At 40.4% G+C, this 20,105-nt stretch overlaps 1 protein-coding gene across 1 annotated transcript; it reads right to left on the bottom strand.

Moving 5' to 3' along the window:
* Positions 1–15,579: 15,579 nt before the first annotated feature.
* LOC134210206 (uncharacterized) lies at positions 15,580–19,477 on the bottom strand. The gene is made up of 2 exons (XM_062686243.1): positions 19,264–19,477; positions 15,580–16,051 (listed from the first exon to the last, which is right to left on the bottom strand). Exons 1-2 carry the CDS (start codon positions 19,368–19,370, stop codon positions 15,580–15,582), a joined length of 579 nt encoding a protein of 192 aa, XP_062542227.1. The 5' UTR covers positions 19,371–19,477.
* Positions 19,478–20,105: the final 628 nt, after the last annotated feature.

Raw genomic sequence — 20,105 nt, 5'->3', positions numbered from 1 at the left:
TAATGTCTTCGCTATTGGATGATGTGGTTTTGAAACGAAATACTTCCCCATCCAGCTGGAGACTGCTTTTCTCCTCGGTGGGTGGTTTTTATTACTGGGGGGTGGTACGAGCACGTGGCCGTCTTTCTCGTCGTGTGACCTGAATGACGGCTCAGTAACCTTAGTCTTAATCCCATAGCAAAATTCTATTGTTGCCGAGCAGAAAACATTTTACTAAACATTTCTTAGAAATATCGACTTGACAGTTTTCGGAATTCGGACGGAAAATTATTCAGAATACAACCGGCGTGGAAAACTCGAACAGCGGCGCACTGTGGTCGAACAGCATGAAATCATGGCATTAATTGGTACATTTTTACAATTAATTGCATATTATTCAACAACTCAACAACTTTGTCCATTTCGAAACATAGGTATTTAACAAAAAATGGTTTCCGGCCAGCCGAGGTGCCGAATAATATGCAATTAATTGTAATCAGGTGTCGGTCTTTTCCTGCGTCATTAGTCGTCTGAGTACACGCAACCGGCATGGGCGTAGCCAGGATTTCGATTAGAGAACCAAATTTTTAGGTCTTCTGAATCGTAGTTTTATGGTGATTTTGCCAAGAAACGCATGAATATTAGTGCTTAGTACATTTTTCTTCAAAGCTGCAAACACTTTGAAACCAAGTCCACAACCAACAGTAAAGGCTGAATCTCAACAGCGCATTGCGCGTCAGCGTTGAAATGCGGCGTTTTGTACTAATAAAATGTAATGCCAATAAACGTGACGCATTCACGCCCGGATTACTTTCAGGAATGCCTCCAACAATTTTCTTCGAGTAATGTCTTCAGGAATTCCACCATCAATTTCGCCAGGGAATTGACCGAAAATTCCACCATTATTTACTCCAAGAAATCCTCTCACGAATTCTTTCATAAGTTCTACAAAATTCTTCAAGATAATTCTTTCAAATGCTGTTTTTCTCCATAAAAAAATCTGAAAAAATTGCACCGTGGAACTCCCTAAGAATATTCCGTGGAAATTCCGCAGGGTATGCCAATAAACATTTCTGAGAATTTCGCCGAAAAATCCTCCGAACTTCCTGTGTAAATTCCATATTTTTTTCCGTAGAAGTTTCGAATAATTTCTTGCCAAAAATTTCGAAGAATTTCTCCAGGAATTCCACCGAAAATTTATGCAGAAATTATACCGAAAATGAAATCAACAATGGAATTTTTGGAGGTTCTAGATTAATTCCGAGAGAAATCCAGAAAGAATTCCGGTGGAAACTGGCTTCCACTGTTGCCATCCATGCAGGAGTTTCTTCGAAAATTTCTTCAGGAGTTCTTCAGGAGTTCAACCGGCTTGAGATCCTCCAAGAATTCCTCAGGATTTCCTCCGAGAATTATTCCGGTTGTTCTATCAGCGGTTCCTACAGGAGCTCTCTGAAAATTCTTCCGGGGAGTTATATAGAAAATTCCTCCAGAAGCTCCTCCGAGAATTCATCCTGGGAGGCTCTTCAAGGAATTCTCCTGGAGGTCCTCTGATGATGATGATGATAGTCTACTACATACCCCTACAAAGGTTTCCAACTAGATGAGATTTGTCCTATAAGACAAATTCTCCAAGATTTTTCCGAGAAGTCTTCTGGTAGATTCAGCTTTGGCAGTTCCTCCCGGAGAGTTCATTTAAAAATTACTCCCAGGATTTTCTTTGAGAATTCCTCCGGAATTGTTCCCACCATCAGTAGCTCTTCCAGGAGATTATTCAGGCTTTTTTCAGGAAATCATTTAGGCTTTCTTCAGAAAATTAGCTGAAATTCCTCCAGAAGTTCTTCCGATAGTTTTTCTGGGAGTTCTCCGAGGTCCTCTAGGAATTCTTCTAGGAGTTTCTCCTGAAATTCTTCCAGGAGTTCTTACAGGAGCTCCTCCGGCAGTTTCTACGTGAATTCCCCGGAAGATCCACCAGCAGTTTTATGAGCATTTCTCCAGGAGTTTCACCGGAACTCCTGAGTAATTTCGGAGGAACTCCCAGAGGAATTTATGTAGGAATTCCCGGAGAAAGTATCAGAGGAATTTTCGGAAGAACTGCCAGAGGAACTTCTAGATGAATTTATTGAAGAACTACAGGAACAATTTCCGGTGGAAATCCTGGAGGAACTCTCGTAAGAACTTCTGAATGAATTCAGGACAAACTCCTGGAAGAATTCTTAAAGGACCTCCCGGAGGAGCTTTCAGAGAAATTTTCCTGAGGAACTTCTGAAGGAATTTGTAGATATATTCCCAAAGAAAGCCTTAATGAACTCCTGAAAGAAAGTCTGAATGAATTTCCGGAGGGACTACTAGTGGAACTCCCGGAAAATTTTTCAGAGGAACAGCCGATGGAATACCCGGAGTTGAACTTCCAAAATCCCATTTTCCTTGAAATTCCTGCCAAATATCCTCAAAGAATCCCTGTGAAGTTCCTGGAGAGATTACTAGAGGAACTTTTGAAAACTCCTGGAGGAGCTCCCGGAGGAACTCTCACAAGCACTTCCAGAGGAATTCTCACAAGGTAGTACTGAAATAATTATTGGAGAAGTTCATGAAGGAATTTCTGGAGAAATATCAGAGGAGGAATTAATGCAGAAATTTCCAGATGAAATCCAGAAAGTATTCCTAGATGAATTGCTGTTTTTTGTTGGTTCTGAAGAAATTCCTGGAAGAACTCTTGGAAGATATCCTGGAGTAACTCTAACATTAATTTCCGAATGAAATTCTGGAGTAAATTCCGAGTGAAGTCCGGAAAGAATTCTAGGACAATTTCGCGGAAAAAATCCCGGAGAAATTCCTGAAGTAAGAGAAGAATTTCCGGGGAAATACTTGAACGAATTCTTGGAGAAATTCCTAAAGAAATTTCTAGAGGAATTCCTGAAGGATATTCTGAAATAATTGCAGAAAGAATTCCAAAATGTAATTCTAGAGAATTTCGCTATTGAATTCATAGAGGTATTCCCGGAAAAAGTTCTGGAAGCTATCCCGGAGGAATTTAAGGAAGAGTTCCTGGAGAAATGCCCGGAGCAGTTTCTTATATATTAGCAGATGAAATTATGGAGCAAATCGGAGGATTTCCGTCATAAATTACTGAAGAAACTTCTAGTGGAATTTTGGGAGGAAATTCTGTATGTATTCTTGGAGGAACTCTAGAATGCATTCCTGAAGGAAATGTCGCAGATTTTCTGGAAGAATAGCCGACGAAATGTCTAAGTAAAACTTGAAGGGAAGAAAAGAAATCTTCAAGAAATTTCCACATGAATTTCCTAAAAGAAAATAGTTGATTTACATACAGGAGAAGGATTTTCAAACGATTTTTCAAGAGGAATTTGTCGATAACTTTCCAGAGGAATTTAGAAGTTCCTAGGGGAGTTCCTAGAGGATTTCTAGGAGAATTCTTGAGCCCGAAATGTTTTGAGTTGTTTTGAAATTTCATATAGTATGGATCCTGGATACCCTTATAAGTTTTTTTGAGAATCTTTTGAATTTCAAAAACCTATTTCTGAATATGATTGGATCGTAAAGTGCACATGTTTAAGCGAATTCATTTCAGTAGCCGTTAAATCTTTCCACCATTTAGGGGGGGCGACGGCCCCCCTCCCCCCTGCCCCCCTCTGGCTACGCCAATGCGCAACCGCTTACGTAAAAGGCAATCAAACTCATCAAATGCTTTAGCCAAGCAAGCCTTTGGCACAGCAGAGTGCGATTGAATTCGCATTCTATACCGTCCCATGAACAGTTACTGGGGGGCATGGAGTCTGATCCTCTCGTTTAATAAACAATGTGCACTCGCTTGGCTGTGGATATACAATAGTAAAGCACATGTGGAGATTGGACAAATCAAGCATCCGAAAGATATTCAATCTGCAAAAAAGAGAGCTAACCGCGGTGGAGGTTGGTACTCGGATTCTGATGGCTTTTCCGCAAACGTGACCTTTAAGTGGTCTTGTTGTGTAGGGGTTATCACGCCTATCTAGAGAGTAGGAGGTTGAGGGTTCGAGTCCCTCCAAGACACGTGGATTCTTCTTCGCAAATTTGTCCATTTCGAAACATATGCTGTGCATATGCACAGCCAAGATATTTAACATTTTTTACACAAAATACATTGTATCTCAGAAGCAAAACCTTTTTCAAATATGGTTTCTTCCCAAGAGTTGAACATAATACTAAATTCTTGAATTTTGCTGAAGACATCATCGTTCTATCATGCTTAATCATCATCAAGTTGGTTGAAGCGCCGCCCTAGCGACAGAATTTCAAACTTTTTTTTTTATCACTATGTGAAGGTCTATTTATCACGCAACATCTTTGTGGAAAACACCAAACTTCTATGACGCAACCCTAATGGATTATCACTTAATGCAATGATTTCATTATATTCTGACCACAGTGCGGCGCGTGCCACGCCTCTCGACTGTGTACAACACGCGTCGGAGTCGTCCGCCGCGGCTAAACATTGAGCGGCTACGAGACGGTAGACTAGCCCAAGACTACGCGCAGCAGCTGGAAGTGGCACTCCCAACGGAAGAGCAGCTAGGCGCAGTATCTCTTAAAGATGGCTGGAGATATTCGATCCGCCATTGGAAGCACTGCAACCGCTGCACTAGGCACGGTGCCTCCGGATCAGAGAAACGACTGGTATGACGGCGAATGTGAGCAGTTAGTTGAGGAGAAGAATGCAGCATGGGCAAGATTGCTGCAGCACCACACGAGGGCGAACAAGGCACGATACGCGGAACAGAAAAAACTCGTTTTCCGGAGGAAAAGCCCCAGCAGGAAGATCGAGACCGTGAAGAGACGGAGGAACTGTACCACGCTAATAACGCACGAAAGTTCTATGAGAAGTTAAACTGTTCACGTAAGGGCCACGTGCCACAGCCCGATATGTGTTAGGACATTAACGGAACCTTCTTACAAACGAGCGTGAGGTGATCCAAAGGTGGCAGCAGCACTACGAAGAGCACCTGAATGGCGATATGGCAAACAACGGTGGCGGTATGGTTGAACCTAGGAGCACGCGTGCAGGACATACAACATTCGGCTCCGAATCTCCAGGAAATCCAGGAGGAGAGCGGCCGGCTGAAAAACAACAAAGCCCCTGGAGTTGACCAACTACCAGGAGAGCTGTTTAATCACGGTGGTGAGGCACTGGCTAGAAGCGCTGCGCTGGGTAATTACCAAGGTTGATTTAGGAAGATGATGTTCTGCCGCAGGAGTGGATGGAAGGTGTCGTGTGTCCCATCTACAAAAGCTGGATTGTAGGATTGTAGCAACTACCGCGCAATCACATTGCTGTACGCCGCCTACAAGTTACTCTCCCAAATTTTATGCCGCCGACTAACACCAATTGCAAGAGAGTTCGTGGGGCAGTACCAGGCGGGATTTATGGGTGAACGCTCTACCACAGACCAGGTGTTCGCCATACGTCAGGTATTGCAGAAATGCCGCGAATACAACGTGCCCACACATCATCTATTTATCGACTTCAAAGCCGCATATGATACAATCGATCGGGACCAGCTATGGCAGCTAATGCACGAAAACGGATTTCCGGATAAACTGATACGGTTGATCAAGGCGACGATGGATCGGGTGATGTGCGTAGTTCGAGTTTTAGGGGCATTCTCGAGTCCATTCGAAACGCGTAGAGGGTTACGGCAAGGTGATGGTCTTTCGTGTCTGCCTTTCAACATCGCTTTGGAGGGAGTAATACGAAGGGCAGGGATTGACACGAGTGGTACGATTTTCACGAAATCCGTCCAGTTATTTGGTTTCGCCGACGACATTGATATTGTTGCGTACCAAAGCCGCTAGCAACGAACTTCCATCAAAATGTAGCACATCTAAACGGTGCATAAGAAATGTGTCTATTTCAAATATTGAATAATCAAGATTCGCTAGGTGTTATCCCCCTTTAACGATCAGTTTATTGAACAAACACTAAGATAACGTTGAACTATTATCTACATTGAAATACTTAGGAAAAAACGTCACTTATCATTAGCCAGCAAAAATTGAAGTCATCAGGCAGTGAGGTGTGCATATGTGAATTACCAAATTATATAATATAACTTTATCATAACACCTTTTTTCTACAGTTAAAGTTGCAGTAATTTGATATTTCATGCTCTTAGACCAAAATTTTCATTTTCATTTTCATTTTGCAGCGTTTGGTGGGGCAATGAGAGCGCAAGTCAATCCAAGGCCGATAATAGAGAGGGTAATGGCAGAAGAGTCTTTGCAGACCACTTGAACGCCAAGAGGTAGGATAAGGATGGGGTAAAGTGAGGTTCGGATTTGGAATCGACTCGACACTAATGCAAAATGTAATTGAATGCAAACTAGTCAATGATCAAAGGTTAAAATGATAATTTCAAGATTTCTAGCACAACGTTTTTCTAGTTATTAAAAGCAATGTTTAAAATGCAATGTCTTCTTTTTTGCTTTGGAAGCAGCTGATGTGGTTTGAAAGGCCACTTCGTCATATAGTACAATTATAAGTTATTTAATGTTAGCTTTTTGTGACCACATTGAAAATATAAAAAAATGCGTATTAGCACAGACAAATAGACGTAACAGCTTGAACATTTTTCAGAAAAATCCATCGCCCAACTGCTCTATCACCATCTTGCGAGCATGTTACACGAAACAATATTTCGTATGACATCGTTACCAGAAGGCGCTGGGTGAAATGTCAAACTCGAAGTGTTTCGTCGCTAGCGCCTCTAGTTGTGAAACGCGCAATCGATCAAATTCAAATTGAGCGTTGAAGTCATAGTCGATGGGAATTTCTGTAGTGTTACGTCTGTTTGTCTGTGGTATTAGTGTTCTATTTTATAACTTTTATTTATGCAGAACGAAAATTAATTGTCTTTGTTTGCTCTGAGTGTAGGTTATGCGTTCGTCAAATCACTTTGTTTACATAAGTCATTGTTTCGTCAATGTTTTTAAGCTGTGTCGACACTACAAACTCAATGTAGGTTGTATCATGTGAAAGTGGAAACTGCTAGAGAACTTAGTTTGTTCCATTATATTTTTTGTCAAGGTTGCTTATAGCTTTAAACTTATAGTTCTAACAAGAAGCTTTATCGTTGATTAATTACGGTGATTATCTATTAAGTTCTAATCAAGGTCAGCTATAGGATTCACTTTTCGGTGGCAAACTAAAGCTTCATCACGCCTATTGCCTATCTATTTGTAAAAATTATCGAAAATGAAGCTGTTATAAGATTGTTCATATACCATCATTATAATGTGTGGTATTTTTTATTATTGCTCTTCAAAGTGAGGCATAACAAAATAAAACTGGCACCACGTTCCTAGTTTTGAAAAAAACTTCTACTCAGTGAATCCAGCAGTCGATTCCCTACGAATGTCTTGAATACTTTGTTTTTCAATAAATGCCTAGCTAGCTAAATGTAAGCGTGGCTACGACTCAGCGTCACAGGGAACGCATCAGAAAAGTATTGCCGAAAAGAAGAGAACTCACATCATTATCACTGATGAAAAAGGCCTCTGCCTGACTGCACTACCATTCAAGGCTCCAAGACACGATGTCCGTTGGATCACATGCAAATGCCGTAAATTAGTGCGTCAATGCCAGATATGTAACGCGGCACTAAACAAAAATAGTCAGCATGTGATACCACCACGACAGGATATGTCTTTGGTTGCCATCTCAGTGCTAATGGCGTAAGGCGACCCACCGCGGCAAGGTAACATATCCGAGGGGAAGGATATTCCATGCTCTTAGACCAAAATTATACCTAAACTTAAACAAACATACAAAAAATGACATGTAAAACGGTTTAAAGCCTATACGCTATTGTGCAACTAATATAAATGCTATTTCAGCACCCCAGCGTGAACAAATCTAATTTCCCTATAAAATTTGCTGATAACTAGAGACACTAAACGTAAGTACTTAAAATTAGAATGTTAATGAACACAATAACTGGGGTACTAAAACGAAGTTCTTATCAACTAATAAGAAATATCTAACCCTACCCCGAACCCGATCTTCTGAGTGGGAAAATAAAGGTTACAATTACGGAAACGTCTATGCAAAATTATTTCGTTGCCACGGCAGCAGATATCATAGCACGTAACTATGAGAGGATGGAGGAAGCCTACATCATACTGAAAGGCGAAGCTAAACGGATTAGTAATGACAGAAATCAGGGGTGGTTGAAGAATTCGTGAACTTGGGCTCACTGGTGGCCGACGATAACGATACCAGCAGAGAAATTCGGAGACGCATAGTGGCTGGAAATCGTACGTACTTTGGACTCCGCAAGACGCTCCGATCGAATAGAGTACGCCGCCGTACCAAACTGACTATCTACAAAACCATTATTAGACCGGTAGTCCTCTACAGACACGAGACCTAGACGATGCTCGTGGAGGACCAACGCGCACTGGGAGTTTTCGAAGGAAAGTGTTGCGTACCATCTATGGTGGGCGCAGGTGGCGGACGGTACGTGGAGGAGGCGAATGAACCACGAGTTGCATCAGCTGTTGGGAGAACCATCCATCGTTCACACCGCGAAAATCTGAAGGCCGGGCACGTAGCCAGAATGTCGGTCAGTAATCCGGTGAAAATGGTCCTCGACAACGTTCTGACGGGAACAAGAAGACAGAGTTGCACAGTGGGCAAGGTGAATCGATCAGGTGGAGGACTATTTGCGGACCCTCCGCAGACTGCGTGGTTGGCGAAGTGCAGCCATGAACCGAGCTGAATGGGGAAGACTTTTATGTGGAGCACAGGCCACTCCGGGCTTAGTCTGGTAATAAATAAATACCTTACATCTAAATTCATAATTTAATCCCTTATCTGTTTCCCCTACTTACTTCTGCAATATATTCTTTGAATCTTATATATAAATATCTTTTGTTTGACCTACAGTGGCGCCAGTAGTGGGTGGAACAAGTAGGACATGTCCTACGCGGATTACGAATTGTGACATGTTGCTCGTTTGGCTACACTAACTGACAGTGGGTTTAGCTACATTCGCCTTCGCCTACGTTCGTTAATGGAATCTATAATAATAGGGTCTTTAATCAGGAAGACTCAACGGAGAGAGTACGATGTCTCACACTACGGTAGATCGTGTGTTTACTTTGACGTGATCGTTATTAAAGATGAGAAAATTATTTTGAGCTTTTAGTGGGATGTCTTTACTTGTCATAAGACGAATTCGTTTCAAAAAATCTTAATCTTTAATAACACTTGTCATAAGACGAATTCGTACAATACCATTTAATTCCACCACTGTACCTTTGACAGATACGTTTTTCGACCTCAACAGTAAGGCCGTGTCTCGTACAAGTCGAGTCAAGTACAAGACACTGAAGATGGCCTTACTGTTGAGGTCAAAATACGTATCTTAAAAGGTACAATCAAGTGGTGGAATTAAATGGAATTGTACGAACTCGTCTTATGACAAGCGTTATTAAAGATTAAGATTTTTTGAAACTTCATTAAGAAGATCAATAGATCAATCAATAGCCAGTATGTGTAGTGTAACGCATTTGAATCCATCACAAGCGGTTTGCAATCAAAACACCAGACCCAACTGAATTTCAAACCCACTTGAACTAGCTCTCGAACATTATTCTTTTCAGGGAATTTCGATTTACGTTGACACACGGCTTACAATATACATACATATAGTCTTCCGCTTCGTGGCCGTGCGGTTAGCGACGTCAATCGTAGGTGCATGTGCTATGGAGCGTGGGTTCGATTCTCGCCCCGGTAAGGAGGAAAATTTTCGTGATCGAAAAACTCTCCACTGGTCCACTGGGTGTTATGTGTCCTGTCCGTTGTCTCATGCTAGGTGTTTAAGTGTTCAGTCTGTGGTGGTCTGGGCGACCTCTGGTTGAAGACAGTGTTCCTTTCTTTTTATATCGGATGAAAGTTTACTCTCCGCGAATGTTAACGTAGGTGTCGTAGACCATTGAACGATCTTCGGCCAGCGCAGATTCTCGAGGGTGAACGTAGTCTCTTCTAATCATCTTTTCACACGCGACAAAATCGGAATAACCGTTTAGAACACACGGCAGACAATTTGAACTTTAAACAGCGACTGTCTTTTACAACATCTATTTCAAGACTGACTGGTGCAGGCTATGTTTGTGTGGTGGCTACCCGGCTGTTCTCTCACTCTCTCCTGACGCTTTGATGAGCACTTAGAAAAGGATTAGGACTGTCAGGTATAAACTTAGGAATAGAACTTTAGGTATATTTTATTCTTTTTTTTTTTTTTAGAACTTTAGGTATATTTTATTTATTTTTTTTAATATGTTTTTTTTTTAATCAATAAATTTTTGTTTTAGTCCTTGTTTTTTGTTATTTTACTTTCATTTTACTTACCGAGTTCATTGATTCTCTACAGTAGGTTATATTTATATTTTTAAAATATTTTTTTCTATCGCGACCCTTATATCATAAAAATAGCTAACCTTCTTCTTCTTATAAGAATAAGAAAAAATAGCTAACCACTGAACTATTAAAAGCATTTTGTCAACAATTATCATTGCTTCCTGTAAAATTTTATTTTTAGATAAAAATACTAAAAAACATTCGAAAAGGGCCGAACATTGAAAATACGAGGTATGTTTTATCTAAAGACCGCTGTGTCTACAACATAACAAACAATTAAAAAATATCGGAAAATATTTTTTTGTAAAAATTGAATTAAAATTGATTGAATTGTTTTTAGCAGAAAATAATTTTTCCATTGTGAAACTTGTTTTTTGTTATTTTACTTTCATTTTACTTACCGAGTTCATTGATTCTCTACAATCTCCCTCTCATCTACTCCTATTAAACATAAATACATATAAATAGGATTCAAAACACATAATTTCTAACCGCAAGGGATTTGTCAAGGAGAAAAAGGCAAAATAATAAAAAAACGCTCCCATTTCTCATAACATTTGATATTCTCTGTGTTTTATTTATTTGAAAATATAAATTTATACTAGAAGTAGTAAGTGAAAATTGAAATCGAATTAATTGTATGTAAAATACATTACCTGTTTTGGTTTCCCCTTCATATTGAACCAAAAAATCGCATTACAATTGAATAAGGTAATTACTATATTTAATTACAAAGATGTCCATAGAATAATTTACTCAAGATGGGAACCGTTAGAAACGTGGTAAACAAACATGTCCTTAAATTTTTCAGGTTTTCTTATTATTCGTTTAGGCCTGGTAGAAGTAACGTGAGTCTTTTGTGCGGTAGATGGTGCTTCTTGAGCATTTACGACATTCGAATAAGGGCGGTAATTTCGACTCGCACCCGCATCGTTGTTAGTTATTTCGAATTCTGTATCGGTGAACACAACAGGTCTATCTTCAACATCCTTTTCTGCTGCATCATCCACTACAGCTTCATCTTCTGTCACATCGTTGCTATCGAGATCATTTTCATTCGCGTCATAATCCTTTTCAGGAACCAGCTTGATGTCCTGGACGTTCCTGACGTACTGTACGCCTCTGCCACTACGGATCACAACCTTTGCTCCTTCACGCATCAACACTGTGTATCGTTCTCTTGAAAATAACGGATCAGTTTTGTTAGGTCGTGGAATCGCCATTACCACTACGTCACCGGCTTTGATAGTTGATGGTTTAGCTCCTCTACATCTATCTGCATAGCTTTTGCTAATCAGCTTGGTCAAGGAATCCCGTTCTCTAACATCATTGCGATCTAATTCCTTGATGGATTTTGACTCCACAGCGCAGGAAATGACCCACGGTATTTCCAGCCCACAAGGAGCTCAAAGGGCGTTATTCCGAGCCGCGAATGTGGCTTAATCGTATTATGGACATGAACATACCGGTCAAGAGCGCTTCTCCAATTAGTCGAATCTTCTTTACTGCCTGCGAGGGCCTTCAGAATGCCTTGATTCTGACGCTCCACGGCACCATTGGATTGAGCACTCAGAGGAATGGACTTTCTAACTCGCACTCCTTTTCGCTCCCAATGTTCGATGAACTCTGAACTAAGAACGGTGGTCCATTGTCACTCTGAATAATCATTGGGAGGCCCCAAGTTTCGAATGCCTTAGATAGAGCGGCAATCGTGTTACTTGCAGTTATGGCACCAATTTCCACAACAGACAAAAATCTCGAATAAGTATCGACTATGATCAAGAACTCTCCAGTGCCACATCCGCGTACTGTTAAAAATCGATTTGAAGAATCTCCCAAGGTCCGTCAGGAAGAGTGCGGCTTGAGAGTGGTATCGGTGGGTTTTCTAGAAATCACTAAACAAGTTTGACAAGATTTGACAAATTTTTCTACCGCGAAGCTGACGTCAGGCCACCAAAAATATTCGCGAACGATGCGCTTCATTGCTGCTGTACCAAGATGGCCTTGATGAGCGGCCTCCAATGCTCGCCGACGAAGACTTGTTGGAAGTAGTACCTTATCTTCTTTAAATACGGTTGATCCAACGAAGCGTAGATCCGATCGATGAAGCTGGTACCGACGCAATGAATTTGGCCAATCGTTAGAAACAATAGCCGCGCGAACTGCCATCAGTTCTTCATCTGTTTCGGAACCGCTTTCGATATCGCTCCATGAAATATCCATACAACCAGCATCAAGAGCGTAAAGAACATGTTTATCGTCTGCATCATCAAAGGAGGATCACATTGTGCTTTGCTGATAAGCCTCGAGAGCACATCTGCTACGTTCATATGTCCGGGAACTCGTTTTATCGTGAAGTCGAAAGGCTGGAGTCTTAGCGCCCATGCCTCCGCTCTAGAAAGAGCTCGCTTGTTGACTTTTCTTCCTTCACCGAAAATAAACTGGTTTGCCTCAGAGTCTGTTCGGATCGAAAAAGACTTGCCAGTTAAATAAAAGGAAAATCTTTCTACTCCCCACACAATAGCTAATGACTCTTTCTGAGTCTGTGGATATTTTCTTTCCGATTCCGTTAACGCTTTCGACGCACAAGAGATTATCCTCGGTTTACCCTCTTTGTCGTATTGGACAAGGACAGCACCGAGCCCGCTTGGCGAAGCATCCACAAAGACGTCTGTCTCATCATCGCTGCAGAAATAACCCAGTTTCAGGACTGAAGTGAGCGCATCATCCCTGAGAAAGTTAAACTCGTTTTCTTCGTCCTCAGTCAATAGAAGGTTTCTGATTTAGCCAACTCCGCAACTTCTCCGTTTTATCTGCCCGCTTGATAATGAAGCGCTCAACGAAATTTATTAAACCCAGGAAACTCTTAACCTCTGACTGCGTCTCCGGTCTACGGAAGTTTTTAATGGCTTTCAACTTCTCTTCTTCTACCATAAGGCCTTCGCTGGACATTGTGAATCCTATGAACTTAACAGAAGTCTCACCGAAAACACATTTCTTCTCGTTAAGACAAACGTTGTGCTCGCGAAGACGACGAAGCACCTATTGATAACAGCAAGGGTCAGGCTAACTTCAAGATAAATTTACAGATTATTGACATACCTCTTCCAAATTTCTATCGTGCTCCTCCTTAGTGCGGCCGAAAACTAAGAAGTCATCCAAATAACTCACGACTCCTTGACAACCAGAAAGTATTACTGTCTGGCAAACTTCCTGGAATATGTCTGGGGCATTACATAGCCCAAAGGGCAACCTTTTGAATCGATAAGTCGCATCACCAGCGAAGAAATTGGTGAGGTGTCGAGATCTTTCATCCAAAACTATGTGAAAAAATGCATGATAAATCAAGTGTAGAAAGTAGGTTGCTCCGTGTAGCTCAGCCAATATCGCTTCAAGAGTTGGCATCTTGAAGGGGGATCTGATGATACTCTTGTTCGGACCTCTCAGGTCCACTACCAGCCTAGTCAATAACACGCAAATTATTAACAAAATATTACTACTACTATATGAACAAACCTTATATCGTCTCTCCCTTTCGGTACTACGAGCAAAGAAGAACAAAAGGATTTTTCCATACCGTCTGCTACCGGTTCAATTATTCCTGCCGCCAACAATTCATCCAATCTACGCTTCGCTTCCTTCTTAAATGCTGGTGGAATACTAGTATAAATGCTTCTTGACGGAAGCTTGTTCTTGTCGTAAGCTAGTATAACAGGCGGAACATTAAATTTAGGAAACTCCTTTGTTCCTGAAACTGAAAGAATTTCTCCAGGCGTAGGACTAGATCTTGAACTATCATCGTTCATAACTGGCACCCTGAATCCAACTTGCAAAATGCTATACCGAAATGCAGTACTTCTACTTAAGAGAGACCTAGCCTGATCTACAGCGTAAAACTTTTCCAGTAATACTGGACGATCCTCGGAGATAATAAGTTCAGCAACGAAATTGGCCAGGACATTGATATTGCTATTGGCCGCGTAACCCTTCAATACCTTATCTGAACCTGTTTGGACGTTAAAGATGGCCGCTCGTGATTGATCGTTGCTCATTATTTCTCGAAAAATGTCTCCATTGATTGTATTAACTTCGGCTCCAGAGTCGATCAGAAAGTTAACAGACAATCCTGCAACACGTCCTTCAATACAAGCCCCATTTTCAATCCCTAACTGTGAAACAGGCACCTCATTGACCATCGCTTCCGTTGCCTGAAACAACGCAAGAAACACCCAGTGTTTATTCAATTCATTTGTAAATATTGACTTTTTGTTCTATACAAAAAATAAAGCGCTATCTGGTATTGTTTTATTTATTTCAATGTAAGTGAATTGAATTCAAGAATAAGTGTGTTTATAAAATCACAACTAATGTGAAAAATAATCAATGGAAATGTAGTATGCTAAACAGTAGCACAACCGTATCGAGAATTACACAATATGACTTACGTTAGAATCCTCCGGAGACTCGTCCTTGGTAATCATGGCAATTTTCTTCGGTGCCGGTCCGACGGTACCATCATTACCATTGAGCGCCTTTCGTTTTGTGTTTCTCGTGATTGGCTGCAAGCTTTGGCCAAGTGTCCCTTCCGTAGACAAGTTCGACAGACTTTGTCCGCCGCTGAGCATGAAGAAGCTAAGTGATATCTACCCAAGCAACGCCAACAAGGTTTATATTTCGGCTGCGAGGTTGTATCCCGATGAAAACCTTGTCTGCTAGGTCTGATTTGTTGATTGACGAATCTTGTCTGACTTCCAACAGGCGACTGATACTGGTGATCGTATTCCGGGCGAGCGTAATGAGACTCAATTCGACTGGACCCTGATGAATATCCGGAAGAAACTGGCGCAACGTGGGCCTGTTGTGTGTGAGACTTGGCGAACAACTCCTCGTTTTTCTTTGCGATTTCGATAGCTCGCGCTTTTTCTAGTATTACTGCAAGACTTCCTCCTTTCCTCAAAATTTTTCTACCCATTTCGCGAATACTGAAGTTAAGTGCATGTGATTGGATCACATCTGCCACATTTTCTATAATCTGGTTGTCATCATAATTGCAAAGCTTTGCTGGGTTGATGACACGTTTCTATATGTTGACATCCGATTCACCGACAATCTGAGTCAACGATCGAAGTTTCTGTCGGTGAAGTAGAGTGTTATCGCGTGAACCAAAAAATCCATTAGTCGACTCATCGCGCTTGAATACGGATTATTGCCGGATGTGCTAGATGAGCCCATATTATCAGAAGGTCCAGAAGCTTTGGTCCTGCTTTGATACGGAAAATACTCATCTTTGTAACTTCGTCTGTTACCCCAACAAGTTGCATTGAAGCTTCTAGTAATGTACGCCAGTTCTCAAAAGAACGCCTATCTATATCATCTTCACCCTCCATGGGTCTACATTCCGCAATGTTCAACGTGGCGAACGAAAGGTTGTTCATGGATGTTGATAACGAATTATTGCTTGTGTACGTATCTCGAATGGTAGACTGAACACGGGTTGACTTAGGATTTATGGAAACCGCGTTCGATGTCATTAGCTGTTTGTTCCTGGCCTTGACCTTCCGCAATTTCAACGAAAGTTCCGCGTTCCGCTTACGCTCAACCTCCAAAGCATCTTCCTCTGATGACGGAATGGCATGTACCACTTCGATCGATGATCTGAAGGCAATAAAAAGAATATAATTCAATCGAGAAGCTGTACAAATATTATCAGACATAAACAGTCAATCGGTTTATTATTCAGATTATAAGTTTTGGTAATAATGCCTTTTGTTGCCAACAACCCAAGTGATTGCAAATTCGTCTTTACTCAGTTTATTCCTGAACTGGATTCCAATTCATAAGATAAGCTCAGCAATATTTGAAACTATTATCGGTTCACTTCTATAATTGAACCTTCCAAGTTTGTCTCTCCTTAGTTCACTCCAGATCAAGATTTCAACTGACCTATCTCGGCCCAGTAGTACTTCCGAACTACTGACCAGTCCGCTTCAGAACTGGATTTCAACTGAGCTGACTCGCCCCAGTAGTATTTTCGAACTACTGACCAGTCCACTCCAGAACTGGATTTCAACTGACCTAACATGGCCCAGTAGTACTTTCAAACTACTGACCAGTTCACCCCAGAACTGGATTTTAACTGACCTAACTCGGCCCAGTAGTACTGTCAAACTACTGACCAGTCCACTCCAGAACTGGATTTCAACTGACCTAACATGGCCCAGTAGTACTTTCAAACTACTGACCAGTCCACTCCAGAACTGGATTTTAACTGGCCTAACTAGGCCCAGTAGTACTTTCAAACTACTGACCAGTCCACTCCAGAACTGGTTCAACTGACCTAACTAGGCCCAGTAGTACTTTCAAACTGCTGACCAGTCCACTCCCGAACTGGATTTCAGCTGACCTAACTCGGCCCAGTAATACTTTCAAACTGCTGACCAGTCCACTCCAGAACTGGATTTCAACTGACCTAACTAGGTCAGTAGTACTTTCAAACTACTGACCAGTCCACTCCAGAACTGGATTTCAACTGACTAACTCGGTCAGTAGTACTTTCAAACCATTGACCAGTCCACTCCAGAACTGGATTTGCTGACCTAACTAGGCCCAGTAGTACTTTCAAACTACTGACCAGTCCACTCCAGAACTGGATTTCAACTGACCTAACTAGGCCCAGTAGTACTTTCAAACTGCTGACCAGTCCACTCCAGAACTGGATTTCAGCTGACCTAACTCGGCCCAGTAGTACTTTCAAACTACTGACCAGTCCACTCCAGAACTGGATTTCAACTGACCTAACTAGGCCCAGTAGTACTTTCAAACTGCTGACCAGTCCACTCCAGAACTCGATTTCAGCTGACCTAACTCGGCCCAGTAGTACTTTCAAACTACTGACCAGTCCACTCCAGAACTGGATTTCAACTGACCTAACTAGGTCCAGTAGTACTTTCAAACTACTGACCAGTCCACTCCAGAACTGGATTTTAACTGACCAACTCGGCCCAGTAGTACTTACAAACTGCTAACCAGTCCACTCCAGAACCGGATTTCAGCTGACCTAACTCGGCCCAGTAGTACTTTCAAACTACTGACCAGTCCACTCCAGAACTGGATTTCAACTGACCTAACTAGGCTCAGTTGTACTATCAAACTGCCCATGCAAAATTTCCATGCAAATAATAGTTTGAGTTTATCACGATTTTCACAATCTTATTCATAATTTTCACATGAAAATATATTGTATAAACCCGTAGGAGATTATAACGAATAGAAAACCCATTTAATAAACATGGACAAATTCTGCCTGAAGCTCGTTCAATTTAGCCACAGCCTATTGAATAATTAAAAAATTGCGGAACTCCTTGACCATACGTATACCCTATAGTACAATACGATTTACCGAATAGTTTCGGTAATTATAATTCAAATCTTCGTAGATTAGTTAACATGAAAAAAAATCGAACCTGAAATTGAACCTTGAACAGAGCCAACTATCATATTAATTATTATATTTCCTTTTGAACAAATAACTGTGGTTTAAACCCGATCGAGTACAAGTACAAGTGTGCTTACAGCAACTTGAGTCATTGTCATATGTTGAGTATGTATCATGAAAATTATTGAATGCATAAATACTACTGCTAAATGGGAAATAAATTTAAACGATACCATATAATTTAAATATAAAACATATTTGAAGCTTTATGAAAATATGTTAACTGCATACAACATAGTACATATATGCCCGTTAATATGATACTTACTTAGGTAGGGAGCGCAACCTAGAATGGCAGGATAGGTACAAGACGACTTGGCAAATATGGGGCTCAGCCGTGGTGGCAGATTATATCGCGGTCAAATTCAATAACAATCACATTCAAATATAGTGGCGTCAAATTATGTTGATTCATTGTTAATTGTTTAGACATAAACCCATAGTATTCTGCGCTTCATAAGTAACCATACTATCACTATACAATTACTATACATAAGCGGCTTCGTGTCTACCCAAAATAGCTGAAGGATTAAAATTATACATTCGATTCACTAACTTTGTTGCAATAAAATATCAAATTTCCACCTTTGTCGGAAAGCAGAAAATCATTTGTCTTTTATTAATAATTTCATTTACTTAAAGCGGACTATCTTTGCGATTTGTTGACATATTATAGTTAGTAGTAAATGTAGACTTAATTATCACCTGCATGAATGAAATAGAACACCTACAGAAACTAGTGTCGTTTTCTGAAAATCGTGAATCAAGCGACCAGTATTCTGCTTAGGATTCATCAACACAACGTAACTGCACTGTAAACCAAGTCAAGTAAACGATAATCGATGATAATAAAGTGGTTGTCAGTTTTTTTATGAACTATTATCGATTGGGAATCTGCTTTTCTGCTGCTATTTAATTGTCCGGTAGTAAAAATATGGAATTGTAGACACCACATAAATACTCGCAACAAAAGTATCCCGTTGTTGATTTTTTTTACAGCATACTTCAAAGCACTCGACTTATGTACCTTGCATTTTTTTTACTTCTCTCATTATGAATGAAAAGCGCACAGTACATTATGATGCGTTCCGCTGTTCGCTCGAAAATGAAAAGAATGCGAAACGGGAAGTAAATGAAACAACACACTAATACAAACGTCCGCATCAACGGTTCACTGAGTATGGTGAGTTTCAACTCGCACATACCATCACAACCGATAGGAAAAACGGTGATTCAACAGAGTGGTGATCATCAACACACACATAAACAACACAAAACGATTTTGTGGCCGAGAAAAAATTGATCGGCTGGTCGCCATGTTTCATTTAGCGTAGATTCTTGCAAATTTGTTAAAACAATTTTTCAAACTTACTGGTTGGGAGCGCGATGTTCTCTACCGGCCGGGCCATTGTCGTGAACCATTGAACGATCTTCGGCCAGCGCAGATTCTCGAGGGTGAACGTAGTCTCTTCTAATCATCTTTTCACACGCGACAAAATCGGAATAACCGTTTAGAACACACGGCAGACAATTTGAACTTTAAACAGCGACTGTCTTTTACAACATCTATTTCAAGACTAACTGGTGCAGGCTATGTTTGTGTGGTGGCTACCCGGCTGTTCTCTCACTCTCTCCTGACGCTTTGATGAGCACTTAGAAAAGGATTAGGACTGTCAGGTATAAACTTAGGAATAGAACTTTAGGTATATTTTATTTATTTATTTTTTTAGAACTTTAGGTATATTTTATTTATTTTTTTCAATATGTTTTTTTTAAATCAATAAATTTTTGTTTTAGTCTTTGTTTTTTTGTTATTTTATTTTCATTTTACTTACCGAGTTCATTGATTCTCTACAGTAGGTTACATTTATATTTTTAAAATGCTTATTTATTTTATCACGACCTTTATATCATAAAAATAGCTAACCTTCTTCTTCTTTTTATAAGAATAAGAAAAATAGCTAACCACTGAACTATTAGAAGCATTTAGTCAATAATTATCGTTGCTTTCTGTAAAATTTTATTTTTAGATAAAAAGACTAAAAAACATTCAAAAATGGCCGAACATTGAAAATTCGAGGTATGTTTTATCTTAACACGGTTGTGTCCACAACATAACAAACAATTAAAAAATATCGGAATCAATTTTTTTGTAAAAATTTAATATTATTAAAATTAATTGAATCGTTTTTACCAGCAAATAATTATTCCATT

Source organism: Armigeres subalbatus, chromosome 2 (genome assembly GCF_024139115.2).
Source record: "Armigeres subalbatus isolate Guangzhou_Male chromosome 2, GZ_Asu_2, whole genome shotgun sequence".
NCBI classification, from domain to species: domain Eukaryota; kingdom Metazoa; phylum Arthropoda; class Insecta; order Diptera; family Culicidae; genus Armigeres; species Armigeres subalbatus.
The sequence above is the reverse complement of the archived record's forward strand: the minus strand, read 5'-3'. Positions and strand labels throughout refer to the sequence as shown.

What these genes read in the sequence shown, in the direction of transcription:
- LOC134210206 (XM_062686243.1), bottom strand. Translation starts at nt 19,370, where the DNA reads ATGATTAGAAGAGACTACGTTCACCCTCGAGAATCTGCGCTGGCCGAA. An exon ending in GAACATCGCGCTCCCAACCA is followed by an intron (nt 16,052 to 19,263) that starts GTAAGTTTGAAA and finishes TATTGCCTTCAG; the next exon opens with ATCATCGATCGAAGTGGTAC.